The following is a 20,723-nucleotide window of genomic DNA, read 5'->3' on the forward strand; positions in this document are numbered from 1 at the left end:
GGCACATTTACACATTTGGAGCCAGGCTGTGTTAATTAATTTCAACTTGCCTACCTTCTCCACAGCTCCAAAAGAATAATCTTGTTTATTATCTGAGACCTGTGGGGTGCTTGTTCTCTGCTTTGGGTTTTAGGGATTAGTTCTGTATTTTGTTTTGTTTTCCCTTGTTTTTTCCCCTTTCCCCCTCCCCCCCCCCCCTTTTTTTTTTTTTTTTCTGAGACATGTTTTGTTTGCTTCACCCATTCAGGAATTAAATAGCTTTAATTACTTGGACCTGTATAAGCTCGCGGACCTCTTCAACCTCACTTTGTTGGAGAATGCAGTGGTTGACTTCCTAGTGAAACATCTCTCTGAGCTCCTGAAGAGTCATCCTGAGGAAGTTCTGGCACTCCCATATTGTCTCCTCCGAGAGGTTTTCAAGAGTGACAGACTCACTTCCCTCAGTGAGGAGCAGATCTGGCAGGTAAGGAGCTGGCGAGCTGCAGGACGTGGGACACTGTGAGCCAAAGCAGTGGGCAGCTCTGAAACCCTGGAGCAGTCTCCAGGGAGTAGCAGCACTTCAGCACAAACTGAGAGTGATAACTGTGGGAAATTTTAAAGTGACATTGAAAAAATACTGTGTTGTGTTAATGCAGTTAGCTTGTCTGAGAGGAAACTTGGTGCTTCCCTTGTGTTACTCAGCAGAGGTCTTCCTGCAGATCCAGCTCTGCTGAAGAGATGGCTGCAGCTTGGAGGCCTTTGCCTCTGGTGGGTCTGCTGGCAAACCCCTCCACTTCATCCAAACTCAGCTATGTAACTGCAATTGTGATTTAAGCTGTTTAGGCCACCACAGCTGACTTTGCTTGAAGCAAACTGGAGAATCATCACACAAGCTGTTCTGCTCCAGGCTGGGCAGAGGCTTTGATAGAAGGTTTGCAGCAAGAAGCTGGAGATGGCAGTCGTTGCCCTGACAAAAGCTGGATATGGAAGGGGTCAGGTTGCTAGCACAGAGTATAAGCAGGATAAAAGCATTATGTTGTGACCTTTAATATCTGTGTGGGAAACCTAATATGAAAAAATCACATAGCCTGTACAGGGAAACATGAAACTAACCCCAGATCTGTCCTTGGAAGCATTCCCATCGCGTGAAAATTGCAGCTCACAGCAAAGTGGGAGGAAATCTCCAAACACTCTTCTCTTTCTTGCTGTCATGTTTCATCCAGGAAAGTACTGCAGGAGGTTTCAAGGAAACCTTTGCTTTACTTTTAGCAAGAGTGTTATATTGGTCCACCAGAACAAACTGAGTCAGGAAAGTGATTTGTCTTTCAGTCCTCTTATTTTTCTCTTTATCCTTTGCATTATCGCAAGGAATAATTTCATTTCTGTGCCATCGTTTTCTCCAAGTGTAAAACGTGTGCTCATCTGTGGGGCATTTCATGTTCTGTGGATGAATGATGTCATGCAGGAACAAAAGACTTCTTCAAACACAGAAATGTCTGGCTAAGCTCGTCAAGCCACAGAGGAATTGTGCTGGTGGAACTTAACCTTTCAGCCTGGGAACTAGCATGTTTGCTGTCAAAACTTGGAGGCTTTAGATGATGGAGTATTTTACAAAGGTGAGATTATCTTCAAATACTGAGAGCAAATTAGACTCTTTCCCATCCTGGTCCCTGAAGGATGTCGGTTACCTGCAGCACACTGCCCATGATGGTGGCCTTGGTTTGGGTTTTCTAGGTGCAGTACTCTGGAGTTCTATCCCTGTTTCCTTTATCAGAAAAGGTTTTGATATGTAAGATCCCCTGTGTGGCCTGGCTGATTGGCCAGCTGGGTTTGATCCCAGTTTCTCTGCAAGGTCAGGGAAATCTAGCTGCATGCTTTGCTAGCCCTTCTTTGCTGGAGAAAGCCATATAACTTAATGCCAGCTCATAATGGGCAGCAGACCCTCTGTAACCTGCTGGAGCAAAGTATGGGAAGTGGGAATTTTCAGGCCTTGTGCCATTGTCCTGTCCTGCAGGAAGAGCTCAGGAATCACTTTCTGAATGGTGTTAGTCAGGAACATTTCCTGAGACAAGGTGACAAACTTTCCCTTGCAAGATCGTGTTGGGGAGAGGTTCTTGCAGGTAATGTGCTGCTTTGGCAGTGCCAGCAGAGCCCACACTGTCCGTGTGAGTGGTCTCATAATTGCTTCTCCAAAGGTTACTAATGCTCTGCTGGAGAGTTGTTTAAACTCAGTTCCTGCTGCAGGCAAAACCTGTGTCTGTGCCCTTTTAATTCAGCCAGTATAGCCAGCAATAAATATGTATTTAGAAATAGTCCAAGTCCCCAGAATGAATTAAAAGGCACACATAAATATTTACCAATGTAGGCATTCAGAAGGCAGTGAGAAACTGGTTTTTTGCTTTCTCTTAGTAAATAAGTAATTCCCTCATAGTCAACTCAATAGAAGAAAATCAAATCAGACCAGCTATATTGCCTCAAGTGTAGTTAAGTTCATCATTTTTGCTAAGGTTATAGTGGTAATGCAATATACCATGGAAGAATCTAATATTCAGCCCAGGGTGAAGATTGGGTATGCCAGAGGATTAGTGTCAGGGTGCTTTATAGAAGTGAAACTTGATGGACAGGTTGGAGACAGATCTACAGAATCTCATTAAATTGCTGAATTGTTCATTACTGAGCACTCTCACTGTAATAAAGTGCTCATTGACTTTGACAAATCCCCATCCCATGTCTTAAGGAAGAACAGCAAAGCAAGAGGTGCTGGGGAAGCTGGCGGAAATTGGCACAAAGTGGGGCAGATAATGGAAAAGCTGATGTGGGGATGCTGCTGTCTCAGTTCTCTCTTACCTGTGGCTGGTGGCCTCCCGTGGCAGCAGGAGTTGGTGCGGCCCGGGGGCACCTGCTCTAGCAGGGCTGCCAGGGAGCATGAATTAAAGCTTCCCTCCTGGAACTTGCGGAGAGAGGCAGAGCACAGGAACTGTCACTAGCTTGAAGTGCCAAGGCCCCCTGGGCAGTGTGCTCCGAGTACACCGAGATGAAGGCAGATACTTGAATGCATCCAAACGTGGGATGACGCTGGATGTGATTTGCATAGAGGTGGTCACAGCTCCTGTCTGGCACCTCTGGGAATTCTTGTGAGGCTACCAGTTCACGGTTGCCCAATTTCGGGGAATATGGGGAATCAACCCTGGAAAAATCAAGGCTGAGAAGGTTGAGCAGTAACATTAAGGTCAGCCTGCTAGGAAGGGGATTCATGTCCTGCAGTGATTCCTGTAGAGTCTTTCAGAAACAGAAACGTGACTTCCAAAGCAGGGTGCAGGGGACAAAGCAAGTCGTTAACTCCTTTCTCTGCCTCTTAAAGTATTTGAAACTTTTTGGCTTGGTGTAGGTGGACGCAATAGAAAAGACTAGAATGATGTGTTGCTCTAAAACAAATACCAACCAAGAGAGCTGGCCAGGAAACCCCCCTGGGCTGTGATTGGCGCCATTTACCCCACCATTAGGATATGTTTTTTAGCCAGGCTAAGCCAGTGACAGCCATCATTGCTGTACCCAGGGTGTATTCTCATATTGTCTTTTCCACTTACCACGGGGGATGATGAAATACTGCTCTGGACAGATGAGATTTATTATTTGTCAGCTGCATTAAAACGTGAGTAAACTTCGAGCAGTGACAAGGGTGAAAGGATTAAATAAATACAACTTCAGGGCTGTTCCTTGGATTTCTTCTTAGAAATTGGAGGGGGGAAAGCCAGTTCTTTGGTATTTTTCCCCTGGCTGTGTATGTGCAGACTGCTTGTTTCACAGGGAGCAGTCATGATGAGGATGTGTCGAGTTTATCACAAGGTGAAGAGTGAACCTTTGGGCTCACTGGCTGCACTTTCAGGAAGCAGATGAATTCCTTACCTTGAAACTGAAATGCAGCATTTTATCGCCTGTATGGACACGTGCTTCTCAGCTGCAGACCTCTCTCAAATACTTTTGTCAGATGTTTTTAGGGATCTCTCTTTTGTACTCAGTCTCAGCTACCTGCATTTCACCAGGCTTTGTTCTGTGGCATGGGGCATAAAAGCCTCCACGGGATTTTGGTGATGGAGAAGGGAGACTCATGTGGGGACAGCTTGAGGGGACAGAAGATTTGGACTGTGTGTAACTATGCCACTGCTGTCTTATGCCATATCACTTCATTTTTCTCTCTTAGTTCCCATGTTGGGAGAATGGTTAAGAAGTACACTGCCCCGGGAAGCTTGACTTTGACTGCTTAATATTGCTTTGGGATACTTGGAAGGCAAGTGGTACATGACTTTGAAATTCAGATTCCACAGAAGGTGTAAAATGCCAAACTTCCATGAGCTGTGATAATTTACAACAGCTGAGAGTTTACCTTCTGTCCCTACCTTCCTTCAGTTTGAGCTCAAGGAGATGAAAAGCTTTGTTCTTTCACTACAGCAAGTCTTTGCTTTAATGTAATATGAGTCATTACCATGTATAATGTTATATATTGCCGTAGATCAGTTGGCCACCTGTAAAGATGAGTTTTGATCATAGTTGTTTTACTGCAAACCTAGAAAGATGGAATATTTTTATTGGGGTTAGCCAGTGTCTCCGTGGTGGGCAGCTGTCTGGTCTCATTTCCAGTAAATACAAGAAATAAAAACAGATGCAGTGGATGAAGTGCAGAGGAAGTGAACACCAGCTTGAAAGGCGTAGCTTCTGTCCTGGTAGGAAAAAAGCTTTTTTCCTTTTGTCCTATTTGTTTCATAGGAAACGCTGGGATAGGAAATGAAACTAACACTGTGTCTCTCACCACCTTTTTGATGGAAAAACATCCCTTTTGGGCAGGCGGTGGTCAGCACGGAGAGGTGCAGCTCTTTGGTTGGGTTCTCTGTTTCGATCTGTTTGTGAGGGTTTGTTGTTTGGGGTTCAGGTTTTTGTTTGTTTGTTTTCTGTTAATTCGTGAGGCACTCTCTCTGTGCCAGTAAGGTAAGAAACCCCTAGTGGGGCTGATCAATTTCCCATCCCTTACAAAGGGGGAATGGTTTAGTTAGTCAGGAAGTGTTGGCTGACAGGTTGGACTTGATGATCTCTGAGGTCTTTTCCAACCTTATTGATTCTATGATTCTATGATTCTATGAATGAACAACCCATCCCACCAGGAGGCTAAATATTGATGCTGTCAGCGGTGTGATATTCGGTCTCTGCTTTCATCACCAAACAATGCCTTGCTTGGATGCCGTTATTCATTGTAAGAGGAAAAGGGTTATTAATGTGGTGCTCTTCAGTGATTTTGTGTTTGTGAGTGGAACAGAAGAGCAATAACACAACAATGCACTGGTTAAGGGAAAACGTTTGCAAGAGATCCTTGCCCATTTCCTTTTAATCTCTTATCAGGAAGAATTTGAGCCGTGACAAAAGGTTCTGCTAATCAAACAGCACTGAAAGATTAGGTCATGGGAAGTCTTTAGTCATTTTGTGCTTTTTCAAGAGTAGATTTGTTAAAATTATGCTGAATACCCACTTAAAGCCTGGGCTGAAAACCCTACCTGTGTTTTATAACTCTGCACTGTCAGAACTCATAATAAGTCAAACATTCTTTCAGAGGTACTCATAAGGGAGAAAACCCCCCTGTAAATTTAAGAGTAATTTCAGATTGTAAATGAAAAGGAGAGGCACGACTGTTCATTTGCACCAATCATGCCTTCCTTTCATCTGCTCTGATTAGGCCTGGTGCGGTTTCATCAAACTACTCCATCACCGAGCTGTCACTCCAGTCGTCTGTTGATTGAAAACAATCAGGGCTCTGATGGCACAATTATTCTGACCCTTTAACTAGAGGCTGCTGTGATAATGAAAGGTTGATTATGATAGTTTGTGCCTCTTTCAGTTTGCCAAGAAGGTTAATTTGGGCATCAGACGGATGTTTAATGGGCGCTTGCTGGCTACACCGAGGTAAATGAGAACGTGCAGTCTTGGATATTGCACGGATATAGTTTGGCTGTCAATCATTGTCATTTTGAGTTTGTGCCTCACACTCTGGAAATCACATTTTATTTTTTCCTTGGGATTTAATTTATTCCGTGCCCTGAGGAAGTGCTTTCACTCTGTGACCTTCACAGCAGCTTTCTCTGTCTTTTTCCCCTCCCCTCAAATGGAGCCCAAAGGCACAATACATCTAGAGGAACGGTTTGCTTTCATTTTGCACATTAAAAAAAAAGGGGTGGGGGTAGGGGGAAGAATTAAAAAATCCCTGTATATCAACTTGCCCTGAACACAGCAAATGTTTTCACTGTGGTGGGAAGACCAGGCTGTGCCACTGGCAGCGTGCCCGATGCTCCGGCAGCGGCAGGGGCAGGCTGGTGACGCTGACCCCCAGGGAGCTCTGTGACAGACAGGGGCGGGGTGGGGGGTGGGGGGGTGGGGTGGCACAGCTGCATTTCCAGAGCTGCAGCTCCCTGCCCTGTCAGTATGGTCACAGTTACTGTACTACAGCTTCCTGAGCTGGAAAGTCTCTCTTCAGGGTTCAGGGGCAAAAGGCATTTCATTGCTGATTCAGAGATTATTAATATTTACTGTGTTCAGATGGAGAGAATCCTATGCATAATTTTGTAGTTGTTTGGCTCAAGGTGCAAAAGAAATGCAAATCCTTCCTAATTTTGATTGTTCTCCATGCAGCTCATCACAGTCTTATTTTCATGCACATTATTAATTCAAAATAAAAAGAAGAAAAAGATTTCCATGTTTAAAGCTCTCCTGCATCCAGGATTGAGCCACTTGTCTTCCATGCTGCCCACAAGCGACTGATGCAGTCGCAAAGGGAGTCTGGAGGCTGAGCTGCATGGGTGCTTACTGACTTGTGAAAATACTCACCTGTTGGCTCAGGGCTTCAAAATTTGTGTTTGGGGTTTTTTCCCAGCAACAATTATTCACCCATATGTTTTTATTATTAAATGGATGCTGCAGACCAATTTAATTCACCTTACCTGAACAGAATGCTTAAATGAAAGTCCTAAACCTCCTGAGGTTTGTCCTTTGTAGTCTCTGGAGAAAGAGAGGAGCGGAGACCCTTTAGAGAGCCAAATTCTGTTCCCGTTGGAAATCCCCCTTCATTGTAAAAAGGTGGAAGTTGCTCCACGGCCCTCATGGACTTTGTGCCAGAGCTTTAGTATATGCTCCAGATTACCCCCAGCTTCTGCTCCTGAGCTCGAGGTTTGAAGAGCCAGGGTGGTGCCGACGTCGCCAACCAGAGAGTGGTTTTGAGGCAACACCTGAGGCCTGCTGAGCTAGATAAAATCCAAAGGAAAGCCAAACCATGTGCAAGTTTGGAATAAAAACATAGAACCCTCTCACTTTTCCCACTGCTATCACTGTTGGGGTTCATGTCTATGACCAGAGACTTTAGATGGCATAAAGCAGCACAATTCCTTTGCAGTCCAAGGTCTGCAGCACAAATGCATCAGCTGCAGAGCAGACCGGGGTGGAGTTCCCATGGCCTGCACCCCTCCGGGCCAGGCTCAGAGCAGCGTTTTCTGTCTCGGAGTGCTCTGGAGGTAAACACTCCCTGACACTGTGACTTGAGGCACTTGCCAAGTGATCCTGGGTCTTACGAGCATCAAGGGTTTTGCACACACAGAGCAGCTAAGTTTTTCTGGTTGGGAAACTTGCCATGATGTCAGGTGAAGGTCTGGCACCATTCCCAGCAGGGTGGCATGAGGAGGGTGGCAGAGGGACGCCAGGCTCTCTTGCTTCTGGAGGAGCTCCATTGCTAAGTCAAGTAAGGTAACCTTGGAGAGGAAAAATCCGCTGGGTTAAGGCTTCAAAATAAGAGAATTAATCCGGTTAGAAAATCCTGTCCTTCTGCAGGTCTTCTTTTGTCATTTACTTAGTTTGGGAAATGAATATGGCAAAATATATTATTTATTAAAGTGGATATAGGCACTGGGCTGCAGCTTCCTTTCCTCATGCTCAAGCATTAAAATTAATAGAGAAGAAGCTTCTAGCAGCTCAAACAGAAGGTGCCTGCATGGCAGCCAGAGCAGGAGGCGTGCCTTATTTTTGTAAATTATTTACCAGCTAGACAAATATTTTAAACCTCAAAATTGTGGGTAGTCTTTGTTGTTGTTGTTTTCCACTTTGCTTTCTTGTTTGTGTTTTAAACACACTGGTAATACCAAGTGGTACCTCTGTGAAGAGGCCTGCACATCGTCCCTTGCATTGTCACCAGTGGGAGTTTCTTTCACCAGTGCTGGTTGGCATTGCTGATGACTGCTGCCAGAGAGGCTCAGCCTAGGCTCTGTAACTAGTGACAGGTGGGGTGAATTTTGGAGGTTCTGTGTAGGCAATGGGTTTCTGAGTCTGGATTAAACAAGCACTGAGTCAAGGTAGTAAAACTTCCATTGATAAATAGATGTTTGCTGATTTCCACAAGCATGGAAGTTTGCCATATGTTCATGACATTAGCTCCCTTTGTGCTGGAGGAGAGGAGAGCTGCATCGCAGCCCACCAGTGGCTGTCCCTGCTGCAAGCTAAAGATGTGTTTGGGAATGTCACTGTCTGTCTTCTGAGCTTCTCCAGCCTTCCAGTAGCTGCCAGAGCACCCAGTGACTAGAGCAGCGGTGCGGCCACTCAGATAACTGGATTTTATTCCCTGCCTCCATAGTGTGGGACACTGTTGTGCCGGGGAGCACCCTAACCATACAAATGGTTGTCTGCTGCAGAGCAGACAGAGAAGTCTGAGGCTCCCTGAAACCACAGGACCTGTTTCCAGTCTTGTGTCACAGCTTAGCAGCTGGTCCTGTAGCCTATGAGTGTGCATACAAATATCTGCCCTGGCAGCAAAGCTCCTGGCAGCTGTTTTGAAGCAGTGTTCCTGCCTCTAAGGAGGCAGAGCTTGAGCAGGCCCCCTTTGCACTGCCTCACCTGCTTCCATGACTGCTCTGTGTCCTGGTGGTGTCAGCCCTGGGGCAAGCAGCTGCTCAGGGGATGCAAGGTGTTTGCCCCAGGCCAGTTTGGGCAGCATTGACACAAATAACCAGCTTCTTGTTTTCCCTTCCTTCCCCCTCCAGCTGGCTGTGAGGTGGCTGGAGCACAACTGCCGCTACCAGTACCTGGAGGAGCTGCTCCAGTACGTCCGCTTCGGCCTCATGGATGCCGACACGCTGCATGCCGCGGCTCTTGCTCACCCTCTTGTCCAGGCAAGTGAGGCTGCCACGGCGCTTGTCAGGGAGGCTCTGGCCTACCACCAGAGCACCTTTGCACAGCCTCTCTGGCAGAGCAGGAGGACCCGGCCGCGCTCCCAGTCGGACACTCTGTACATCATTGGCGGGAAGAAGCGGGAGGTATGCAAGGTGAGGGAGCTGCGCTACTTCAACCCTGTGGACCAGGAGAATGCACACGTGGCCGGCATCGCCAACTGGAGTGAGCTGGCACCCATGCCTGTGGGCAGGAGCCACCACTGCGTGGCCGTCATGGGGCACTTCCTCTTCGTGGCGGGTGGTGAGGCAGAGCAGTGCAGTGGGCGCAGCTGTGCCGTGCGCACCGCCTGCCGCTACGACCCCCGGCGCGACCGCTGGGCAGACATCGCACCCATGAAGAACTGCCGTGAGCACTTCGTGCTGGGTGCCCTGGGTGACTTCCTCTACGCGGTGGGGGGCAGGAACGAACTGCGCCAGGTGCTGCCCACTGTGGAGCGCTACTGCCCCAGGAAGAACAAGTGGAGCTTCGTGCAGCCCTTCGACCGCTCGCTCTCGTGCCACGCGGGATACGTGCTGGATGGGCTTCTCTGGGTGTCAGGTAGCAGACCTTCCACCAAGCACTGCCTCCAGGGAAAGCCATGGATCTTCTTGGCCTGGAGCCCCAGTTGGGGTACAGAGAGGGGCTCCTGCTCTGGGGGGCCGGCTGGGTGTGCCCAGAGCTGCTCGCTGCCTGCCCTCTCCTGTCGGTGCAGGGCTGGATGCCTGTGCCCGTGCCAGTCACAGGCATGGCTGCTGCTGTGTCCTGACTTCTATTAATTAATGGCTTAGGGCTAGCTGTAGCTGGCTGGCAGTGTTTGTTCAGGGGCAAGGGAATAGCACAGAGACATGTTTTATTGTTCCAAAACTAACAGCAGTCACTGCTGAAAACCCCACTGCTCATCACCAAAGGCAAGGTGTTAGCATGGGAGTCATCAGGAATGCAGGAGAGAACCTGTTTTGATGTGGCCTAAAAGGAAGCAATAAAAAGCCGAGTCTGAGGTAGGGGTGTGTCCCTGCTGCTTGTTCTGGCCATAGGGGTGACCAGCAGGAGCTCTCAGTCACTCCACCACTCCCAGGTGGTGAGATAACCACGACAGTGTGCCCAGCCTTCAGTGAGAGGTGATGTAAGTGTGCAGCCCTTGTGTTCATGGAGAGAGCCTGCACACAGACACTGCCTAGTGCTGTAGCCAAGGCATCAGTGCCTCTGCTGCAGCCTCCTGCCTTCTGAAGGCTTTGCTCATCAAAATCTGACTCAAGGGATTTTTGTTGTTATTTGGATTAATTTTCAGCTTTACTATGCTGCCCTTTGGGACAAGTAGGAGAAGGAATGACAGAGCATCCAGTCATGGCTAAGGAAGTGTGCTGAACAAAACACTGAGTTAAGCACACGCTAGTGGCAGGAGATGGGTGGTTGGTGTTTCAGGTGACAGAGGGATTGCTAGACTTCTCCCATCCCTTTGGGGTTTTTGACCTCCCAGAAGGCTTGGAGTGGAGCCATCTGCATCTGGAGTTAGTCAAACCCTCTGGTCAGCACAGGTGGGTTCAGCACTCAAGTTTTCTGAGCTCCCTGAATTGTGGAACATGCTTTTATACTCGTGCCATCATTTATTTACTTATCTTTTCTACAGCCTAAATTTTATGATTTTAAAAAGTAGAGGAGAATTCATTAGAGTAAGTTTTGTGCCTTGACAGTACAGCATCAAGCAGATGGTTTTGAAATTTTACAGGAAGATGAATCTCTCAGCCCCAGTTAACATCTGACACCATGACCCATTTCAGGAACAAATTGCATGCCACATGCTCAAAAAGTGAAGTCTTTGAGCGAAAGAGAAACAAAACCAACCAAACTCTTTGGAGTTCAGCACTGCCTACAATCGTTCCCTGTAAAAGCAGGGAAATATTTTCTATGAGGGAGGACTTCACCTGTGCCCATTTCCAGCATCCTGGGTGGCACAGACGCAGGTCTGGAGCCCTGCTTTCTCCTCCCCATTGCCCTCCTCTCCGTGTGGGTGCAGTGTCCCTGGGGACAGAGGAGCAGGGAGCCTCTGCCAGGCAGTTCAGCTGTGGGCCGTTCCTGCGCCTGCAGCTGGGGATGAGGAGGCTTCCCCTCCACCTCCCGTGGAAAGCTCCTCTGAAGCAAAGTGTTTGCTGTTGTGTGCAGAGCTCTAGGCTGCCTGACCTTCAGCCTGCTGGCTGAAACCACATCTGAACATGCAGGAAGGATCTCAGCTTGGGGGTTTGGGGAAGCCAGCCAGCCAGCTCCACACACTTGCTTCATGCTTAGCTGCTTGTTCTTCAAAATTCAAGGCTTTTAAAAATTACTCTTACTTTCGCCATCACAGTAGAGATTTTGACCAAGGAAACCATGGAGATCGCACATCTCGGAGAATTATTCTGAGTCTGCAAGAGGTTTGGGGTGAAAAGTATTCCCTTGTTGTCAGTATGGTGTTTGCTGTGAGGAGAGGACGTTTTCTCCTCACTAAATGCTTATAACATTCTTTGATGATAACTAGATCTGGACTAAACAGGAATGTACAGTGTGTGAACGAAGCAAGCTGCACAGTGACACTGGCATCACCAGGAGCTTTACACACAAGTGTGTGAAATTTGCCTCAGTCTCCCAGTCTTAGTTTGTGTGTGGAGCAGGGTTCTTTCTGATGATGAGGAGGATGATGATGAGGATGATGATGATGTGGAGATGTCCCCCCAGAAAACTCAAACCAAACCAAGCAGCGTTTGTGCCCCCCTTGTCTTCAGGGACACTGTTGAGTGAGCTTGAAACCCAGGCTGCACGTCCTGCCATGGGTTCTCCTGTCTGCAAGAGCTCCTTGGCTCCCACAAACTGCAGTCCCCAAAGCAAGCTGCTGGTGCCAGAGCAGAGCAGGCAGCCCCCTGCTCTCAACCCCCCTGCACCAGACCTGCTTGTGTCTGGCTTTAACTGATGGGCTGCCACCACATCAGCTGCTAGTGCCTGACATCAAATGCAAAGCATGGTTTGTGTTGTTTAAATACTGCTCTCCAAGGGTCAATGCCTCCCTGCCTCTCCTCTCCCTTCCTCACAGAAATCACTGCAGAGGAGTTGAAGAAATTAGCTCAGAATTTCCTATTATTTTTCCTTCTGAGCCAGCATGTAGTATTTTTAGTACCATTTCAACTTTCCATTTCCTATTCCATAAGAGATAAGTTGCTCTTCTCTTGCCCCCTCCCAGCTGCCTAGAGGATTTTTGTTAAAAAACCACCAGAGTGTTCAGGAGGACATTGCAGCCTTGTTGCAGTTGAATCTTGGCAGACATTTTTAAACTTTTGCTATAGCACTTCAAAGTTAGGAGGAATTTGAGTTTGAAAATTGATGCTGATATAAGATGGCATATTTAATGACAGATGTATCTATAGAACCTGTTAAGATGCAGATTATCCCCCTGGGGAGGGGAGATCAAAACTGCCAATCTATAAAATATACTTGTTAGGGGAAGACATGGAGTCTATCTCTGTGAGCACTTTGATTGCAGGGGACAGTGTAGCAGCATGTGGCATCATAACCTAAGAGCAGACAAATCAGCTTGATGACTTTCAAAGCCAAGAATACTGCTGGAGGCAAGAGTACTCCAGTCTAGAAGAAATTAAAACATATAGAGACTGTTATTAATTCCAGATCTATTTTTGTGTAGTCAAATCTGTATGCAAATCCTTAGCATCTCATTTTGGCAGATTAATCTAAAAGTGAAGAGGGGAATGTGAAGGGAATGTAATGATAGCACACCACAGATGAGCAACGTTGCAGTGGAAAGGATGTAAGCTGTGTACTTGATACGAGGGGCTCTTTGTGGAGAGAGGCAAACAGTTCTCTCTGCTGGATGACTTCATTATTTTACAAGGAAGCGACCCTCTTTTGTCTCTTCTTCCTCCACATCTTTCCCCCCAAGGTGGCCTTTCTGAATGGAAATACATGACCCAGCAGCGTGTTTCTGATGCATCTCCTGTAGGTTGTCATTCTGGAGGTGATCACCCAAAGGAGTATGACTTTTATTTTTCAATATCCTAATCAGACATCTCACTCTTAAGCATTGTGCTAGGGGTGAAAATGGCCATGTAGAAGGACACCAAATTACAAAACAGACATGAGGAAAGATTTTGTCTGTGTGGCTGAAGGCCACTGGCACTGTGAAAGCTACAGGAGAGTGAGGAGACAAGTAACAGTGTGGTGTTAGCCATGGGACAGTTGTGGCATTCCAGTGCCTGCTGTTCAGTGGGTACTTCTGGGTGCTGTGATGGGCAGTGTGCCATGGTGTGATGGAAACTGCTTGGAAATGCCACGGCAGCGTCTCTGAGCTGCTTCATGAATAGGGACCCTAGGACAGGGCTGACTATGGACGAACTCCCAGCTGAAGCCTGCAACTGAGCCAGATGTTCTCTAATGCAGGTTTCCTATGCAGGTGAGCACAGCTGGCCAGGTTTGCACTCTGCTTTCCAGCTGGCAGCAGTGTCCCACACCATGCTCCTGCTTAGCACAGTTCCTCTGCAGCCTCTTCCTTCTCCCTGTTGCCAGCACACTTCCTGCTCCTTCAAACCCTGTCCCACTGCATGCTCCATGGGCTGAGAGGGGCTTTGTCTTCATGCTGCTGGCTGAGTGCACAGGCATTCCTAGGCAGATCCATTTCCATCTCTCCTAGCCCACATAACTGGCTTTGCCAAGGAGCTGTGTGAGGAGGGTGTTGCTGTGCTGTGTTTCTAGGTTTGACAAATGTGCTGCTTATTACCTTGCAACCAGATGAAGAAGTGCAGTGGAACGGAGGCATAAGTAGTGGTATGCAAGGTAATTATGTCAGCAAATGAACCCTGGAATTGGTTATTTTGCTGTACCTGAACTTGGTCCTGGGTTTGCAAGCGTTACAAGATAACCTGTATGAACTCTTTTGCAGGAGGAGTCACAAATACTGCACAGTATCAAAATAGGCTCATGGTCTATGATCCTAAACAGGTGAGTGTCTGTGTTGGATGTGGCTTTTTCATGTTCTGCTTCAAAGAGGTCTCTATAAATACATAGGAAGACTTTGTAAGGCTGACAATGGTGACCATTGGAATGGGTTGTGTTTTCACTGTCCTTTGCACCCACGAGTGGATTTCCACCCTGTCTTTTCATGGTGTTTTTTAAGCCTCTAGGCATTAGAGGTGTCTTAGATTAAACACAGAAGTGTGCCTCACATCCCCTGTACTTACCAGGATTTGTTTTGCTTGCTCATTTGTTTTTAATCCAGCAGCCCTGGGCAACGTATGCTCAGAGTCAGTGTCACAAAGCTGCTCCTCATCACTGGCATTCCTGCTTTGAATTGCATATGGGAGCATTTTGCTTCCTGCATACTTTCAGAGCTATGCTACCTGGCTGTGACTTTTGCTGCTGACTGCAAGGGTGCCTATCATTTCATTACCCAAGCACCTAAAATACCTTTTAGGGATTATTTCATGCATTATGTATGTGTTTTGATTAGGTTAGCATGGCTCAGTAACCATTTCAGAAGGTTAGGGCATGGCTATGCCCTCTTGCTTGTATTAGGAATTAAAAGTCCTAAGCCTGCAATCAGAGTTGCATAGCCTGATTTACAGCCACGTGGCAGCATATTGACTGCTCTGATTGTAGGATAGGGATTTTGATTGCTGTATTTGGAATCAGATTGTACCAGGAGGTGCTTCTGTGGCTCACACTGACTTGTGAAAGCACAGCCTCTGTGTGTCCTGGAGCAGGCAGCCAGCAGTGACGTGCCTGCCTCTCCCTTTCTGAGGTGCAGTTTTGTGCACTGCTGCTGCTGCAGGTGCTGATCCTGTCCCAGATCCAAGCACTAATTACAGGCATCATCCCTATTTTGCTTGTGAGGGGCTGCCTCAATCTGCTTTTGCAGAAGGAATGGTGCTTTTATGGATCCCCCAAATGGAACCAAGAAGTAACTCAGTAGTTGGTTTGGGAAAAAACACGTGGAAAGGTTGGAAATACACAAAAGGAGGAAGAAATAAGCAAGGGGTAGCAAAGCAAAAGATAATTAGCACTGTTGATCTGGGTGCTGTCTTGCTGATCCTGAACGTCTTGATGGGTGGGGAAGCTTCAACCTCCCTACTGCCTGTGGGGTTTTATACCTTTCTGTCCCCATAGGCAGTCACACTGCCCACTCAGCTGAGCCTGGCTGGTGTCAGCACTGCTCCCACGGGTGGGTACCTGTGCCAGCTCTACTCTCACAGTAAATGCTCCTGAGAGCGGAACTTGTGGCCTTGTCTGGTTATCAGCTGTTGTTGGCATTCAGCTTGTGGTAATGGTGTGTGAAAACACCTTGGGAAACTGCTGTCAGTCATCTTTTGAGAGTCCTGTCCAGGACAAGGTCCACGAAAACTTGTCACAGTGAGTCCCAGCATCACAGAGTGTGGTCTTGTAGATAAGCAGGGATCCCTTCTGAGACAGTGATATGAAGGCAGACAGGAGGATGTGCTGTTTTGGCTAGAGTCCTGTTCACAGTGAGCCCCAGCATCAGGACCCAGCTGGAGGCAGGGATCCCTCCGGGGCAGTGGTGTGAAACACTTTGGGAAGGCAATCAGAGGAAGACAAACTTAACTCCTTACAGGGGGATGTGCTTGGAGACTGTCTCTCGTGTAGCTGTGCTGGGTTCCCAAAGGAGCTGTGCTGCTGTTTGTACACACAGGCTGCGCTTATCAATTCCGCTGGCAGATTGTTTGGGGGTGCTGGGAAGCAGTACATCTGCTCGCCTCTCGCTCGGAATCTCAATGGCTCCATCACTCGGTGCCCGCACAGGGGCCCTGCGGCAGGCCGGTAATGGCTGCCATCTGCCAGCCAGCACACGGCTGCCTGCAGCGGGCACAGGGCGGACCGGAGCCCCCTGCTCATCAGCATGCACCCCCTGAGCTCAGAGCTGACCCCCGCCCGCCCTGCTCTGCGCTCGCCTGGCAGCGCCGCCTGCAGCGGGCAGGGAGGGGCTGCAGGCAGGGGAGAGGCTGCAGATGGTGTCTGTGGCTGTGGGGACGGCGCACTGCTGATGGCAGTGTTGGTGCCTGGTGCTTAGCCAGCACCCTCTGGGGTGTGTGGCTGTGCCACGGCAGGCTGACAGGCAGTGATGGAGGGCACTGGAGTGAGTGCAGCACACATCACTGCCCTGCGGGTTCCTCCACTTAAACGTGGATCTCCTCTGGTTGGTTGACGTGGTGACCGTGGCAGGAGCAGTTGCTTTCCAGGTTTAAATGCTGCGCTTTAATCCCTCCTCCTCCTCCTCGGGGTCCATTTGCCAGTCCCTGCACAGGGAGCATTCTTGAATAATGCTATCCAGGGAGGAAAACTGCACAAGGGAGTTCCTGTGCCCACAAATAAAGGATTAGCATCAAACCAGCCACACCAGACATGTGAGAAGGTGTTTTAGGAAATTGGTTTTCCCTGTTGTTTCATTCCCCAAGGATAAGATTAAATAAGCTTCTGAAAAATGAAAGGTAGAAGAATCTCATCCAACAGCTAGTTGGTACCCACACTTTTAGCAGCATGTGCAAAGGAGACATCTGATAGTCCTGCTTAAGGAGGATTTGCTACTGGATTGTAAAGAAGCAAAAAGCTTTGAGACCTGATGAGCTAACCAGAAAAAATACAAAGCAAAGAATGCCACTAAATGAATGAATATAAAGGTGAAGCTGTGTGTCTGGGCTAGGCAGTGCTGTACCCCAGGGGCACACCTAGCAGCTGGACACCACCAGTGTGCATGGCTGTGGTTTCTGGCCCAGGGCAGGAGAGCACCAGTGACACTGCTGGCCTCAGCGTGCCTTTGAGCAGAGCTGAGACAAGTCCTCTCCCTGCCCAGAACAAGTGGCTAAGCCGCAGCCCCATGCTGCAGAGGAGAGTTTACCACTCCATGGCTGCTGTCCAGAGGAAGCTCTACGTGCTGGGTGGGAACGACCTGGACTACAACAATGACCGGGTCCTGGTCCGGCACATCGATGCCTACAGCATCGACACTGACCAGTGGACACGCTGCAGCTTCAGCATGCTGACAGGTGAGTCCCGCATGCCACAGGGACACTCCTGCAGAAGCACTGACCCTGCAGGCGTCCTGGCTCTGGAGCTGACCCTGCGCCGTTCATGGGACAGCAACCTCTGCTCAGGTACAACCTGCTGGGCTGTTGCCACAACCAGCACCTTACAAAGCCTCCTAAGTCTTTCTTTGTGGCAGTGTGCCTGGTGTGCTGTGTGCTGCAGACTTTTTAAGGCTGTGTTTACCCTTCAAAAGTTCTGAACTTGTCCAGGAGGCTGTTACTATGGGGATGATCTTGCAGAGCAGCTTCGGCAATTTTCACCTTGGTTGTACCGGGAGGAACTGGGAGGTGAGCAGCTGTGGGCAGAACGTGAGGGGCATTCAGCTTTCTTGGCTCATGTGTCCTTCTGGATTCATGTGTGATAGGAGCGGAGGCAGGTGGGGAGCTTGCCTATCACCTCTGAGACAGAGGTGTACAAAAGCCTGTGCTGTTGGGGAGACAGCAGATGGGCCCCTCACAGCACCAGCTGATTGCTCACCTGGGGTGTCTCTGGCCCACACTGCACAGGGCTCCTGCCAAGAGCAAAGAGCAGCCCTCGTGCTTCAGCTCGGCTCAGGCAGGTATCAGTTATGAAACAGTCTAATTGCTGCTTGGTGCATTTGCATCCTACAACAGAGCCCCAGCACTCAGCATTAGAAGGGTTAATTGAACTCCAAAATCAGTCTCTGTTCCCTCTCTGCTCCAGGTCAGAACGAGTCTGGAGTTGCTGTTCACAACAGCAGGATATATTTAGTTGGGGGCTATTCCATTTGGACCAATGAGCCTCTGGCCTGCATCCAGGTGAGTGATGAGGGCTCTCTCAGTCTCTCCCAACAGTGTTGCCCATCTTGCAGAGAGGCTGTTCTAACAGGAAGATGCATGTGGAGAGAGGAAGGGTGTTTCCTGTGCAGCCACCAAACCTGCACAGCCAAGAGGGGAAATGCTGTGGATGTTAAAAACATTCCCAGAGAAGCCACATCCCCAAACGGGGGCTGAGCTGGCAGCCTGCCTGAGACCATCCCTGCATGAAAGGGACAAAAGTGTAATGAGTGCCTTGGCAGAACTGAGTATGCTGTCCCTTCCCAGCTGCTGGCAGTGTGCCTGGCTGTAACAAGCGAAACAAGCCCTTTTAGCTCCAAATTCAGCAAATCTGAGCAGGTCCTCTCCTTCTGGAAGGAAAAAAAACACTTTTGGTGTCTGTCTTCAAGTCATTCATTGCTTTGGCCTTTCCAGCTTCCAGAGCTCCCCTGCTCGCTCTGTACCACCAGGCTGGCAAATCACAGACTCACAGAATCATTTAGGTAGGAAAGCCCTTTCAGATCACCCAGTCCAACCATCCTCTACCTCTGCCAAGGCTGGTGCTGAGCCATGGCCCTCAGCACCACATTTCTGCCTCTTGGAACCACCTCCAGGGATGGGGATTCAGCCACTTCCCTGGGCAGTCTGTTGCAGCCTCTGAGAGCCCTTTGATTCACTCTTGCTCACAGCAGCACTTCTGTGCCCCATCCCCTGCCTGCACTGCTTCACCTTCTGCTGCCAGCAAGCAGGACCCCATGTCACAGAGTATGCTACCCAGAGCCTGAGCTAGCCCAAGATGATGGTGGTGAGGACAGCAGTAGATCGTCAGACCCATAGATGTGATCTACAAAGGGTCTGAAGCTGTCTGTCTCTTGGGACCAGGAGCATGTGTGGTGTGTGCCAGCAGCTGTGTTCCAGCTTGTTGCTCTGCCCCCTGAAATGCTTGGTACACTCTGCCCTGCAGGTGCTGGATGTTAGCAAGGAAGGGAAGGAAGAGGTCTTCTATGGGCCCACTCTCCCCTTTGCCTCCAATGGCATCGCTGCCTGCTTCCTCCCAGCCCCTCACTTCAGCTGCCCCGACCTGCAGACCCTGCAAGTACCTCACCACCGGCTGGGGGCGCTGTGAGCCAGGGGCAGCACCGGCGGGGCAAGGCTCAGGCTGTGTCCGGATGGGCTTCCGTGGATCGGGGGAAGAATCAGGCCACGCTGGCTGCTGCTCTGCCTTCACACAGCTGTCTTAAAGTTGGATCATGACAGAAGGGAAGCTACAAAAGCTGTCTGCAGTTCCTCCCCTCTGCCTCAGATACAGACATGAGAGTATTGTGGCATTTCTGCTGGGGACCACTTACTGCCTGCCTCTACTCCATGTCCTTATGAACTTCCCAAGGCATTGTGAACGCTCTCAGCCTCTCCTGGGCTGCTGCTCTCCGGAGCCTGCACGTTGGGTTTCACCAAGGCACTTTCAGGGCTGGCAGAAAGCTCTGCTGGCAGAAAGGATTCAATACTGTGGTAATTATGCAACCTACACCATACCAGTGGCAAAAAAGAATAACAAATGTGTCGACTTCCACTTCCAACCTCTGTTGTTTACAGCTTCTCAGTTAATAATGCTTCATACACTCCAAATCCTCCAAAGCAGATGAAAACAAAGTTAAACCCAAGCAAGGCCTGTAGTATCTGAGGAACAGAGAAGAGGATGAAGACACTGAAGCCTTGTGGTTAAACCCAAGCCCGGACTGAATGTGTTTGACCATCTCAAGATCATGATTTGGGATGCCATTTACCAAGGACCACTATCAAATAAGTTACCTTCGTGACACGATCGATTCCTCCTGCCAGCTGCAGTCACTTCCTGGTGGAGAGCACCATGATTAAAATATGCCATTTGCTCAATGCCCACTCTGCAAGGGGTCACCATAGTCACAGTTGCCAGTGAACAATCTCATTCTGTCCAACATACGGTCCCAGAAATCGCTGGTCTCCAGAGGCTGACCAGGTGTGGAACAGTGTCACATCCATTCCTTTACTCTCAGCTCATTCGTGGCTCCATGCCCTGCTCCAGGCATGGCCCAGGGCACAAACTCCCTCACCTGGTCTCTTTTGGCCTTGCTCAGCTGCTGCTGCCCCTGCCTCACCTCTGTGCTGTGTCTCCATATGCACCAGCAGCCCCAGTGTTTGTAATATGAACCAAAAGCGTCATTAAATCTTTATTTACGGTTTGTGAGTGCCATGCACTTCTCTGCCTTCCCTCCTGACCTGCTCCCTGCCACCGAGCCGAGCAGGCCTGTGACACCCTGACGGTGCCGCTGCAGCCGCGGGACAGGACCAGGCCTGGCTGCCTGGTGAGCGGTGGCCCCGGGCTGAAGGTTCCCTCTAGCTTCCAGGGTCTGGGGGGCATTGGCACAAGGAGGTGGGCTCTGTTTCAGGCTCCAGCTGGGCACTGCACTCACAGAGCATCACCTTTTCTGCCAGTGATTCTCAGGCCAGCAGGGCTCTGGGGGTTTGCTGAGCTCTCGCTGCATGCTGCAGAGCTGCAGCTGGCACCAGCAGCTCCTCTCTGCTCCCTCTGCCAACCTGTGTCCAGGCAGTATTTTGCTCTAAATGCATGGAGTCTGTAGGCTGTACTTCAGGATTTATTTGTTGTATTGCTTTGCTCTCCTGGAG

At 49.1% G+C, this 20,723-nt stretch overlaps 1 protein-coding gene across 3 annotated transcripts in view; it reads left to right on the top strand.

Moving 5' to 3' along the window:
• Positions 1 to 20,266, top strand: part of KLHL32 (kelch like family member 32) — a 52,271-nt gene extending 32,005 nt beyond the window's left edge. For all 3 annotated transcript variants that reach the window (XM_068160417.1, XM_068160418.1, XM_068160419.1), the window contains 6 exons: positions 248 to 463; positions 9,042 to 9,768; positions 14,129 to 14,187; positions 17,051 to 17,243; positions 17,968 to 18,062; positions 19,024 to 20,266. In XM_068160417.1, coding sequence (XP_068016518.1) covers positions 248 to 463; positions 9,042 to 9,768; positions 14,129 to 14,187; positions 17,051 to 17,243; positions 17,968 to 18,062; positions 19,024 to 19,185 — 1,452 coding nt within the window. In that variant the 3' untranslated portion in view covers positions 19,186 to 20,266. The remainder of the gene's footprint in view (positions 1 to 247; positions 464 to 9,041; positions 9,769 to 14,128; positions 14,188 to 17,050; positions 17,244 to 17,967; positions 18,063 to 19,023) is intronic.
• The last annotated feature ends 457 nt before the right edge of the window (positions 20,267 to 20,723 follow it).

The sequence above is a fragment of the Melanerpes formicivorus genome, unplaced genomic scaffold (assembly GCF_026170545.1).
Source record: "Melanerpes formicivorus ecotype bairdi unplaced genomic scaffold, bMelFor1.0.p_v2 SCAF_50, whole genome shotgun sequence".
Lineage (NCBI taxonomy): Eukaryota > Metazoa > Chordata > Aves > Piciformes > Picidae > Melanerpes > Melanerpes formicivorus.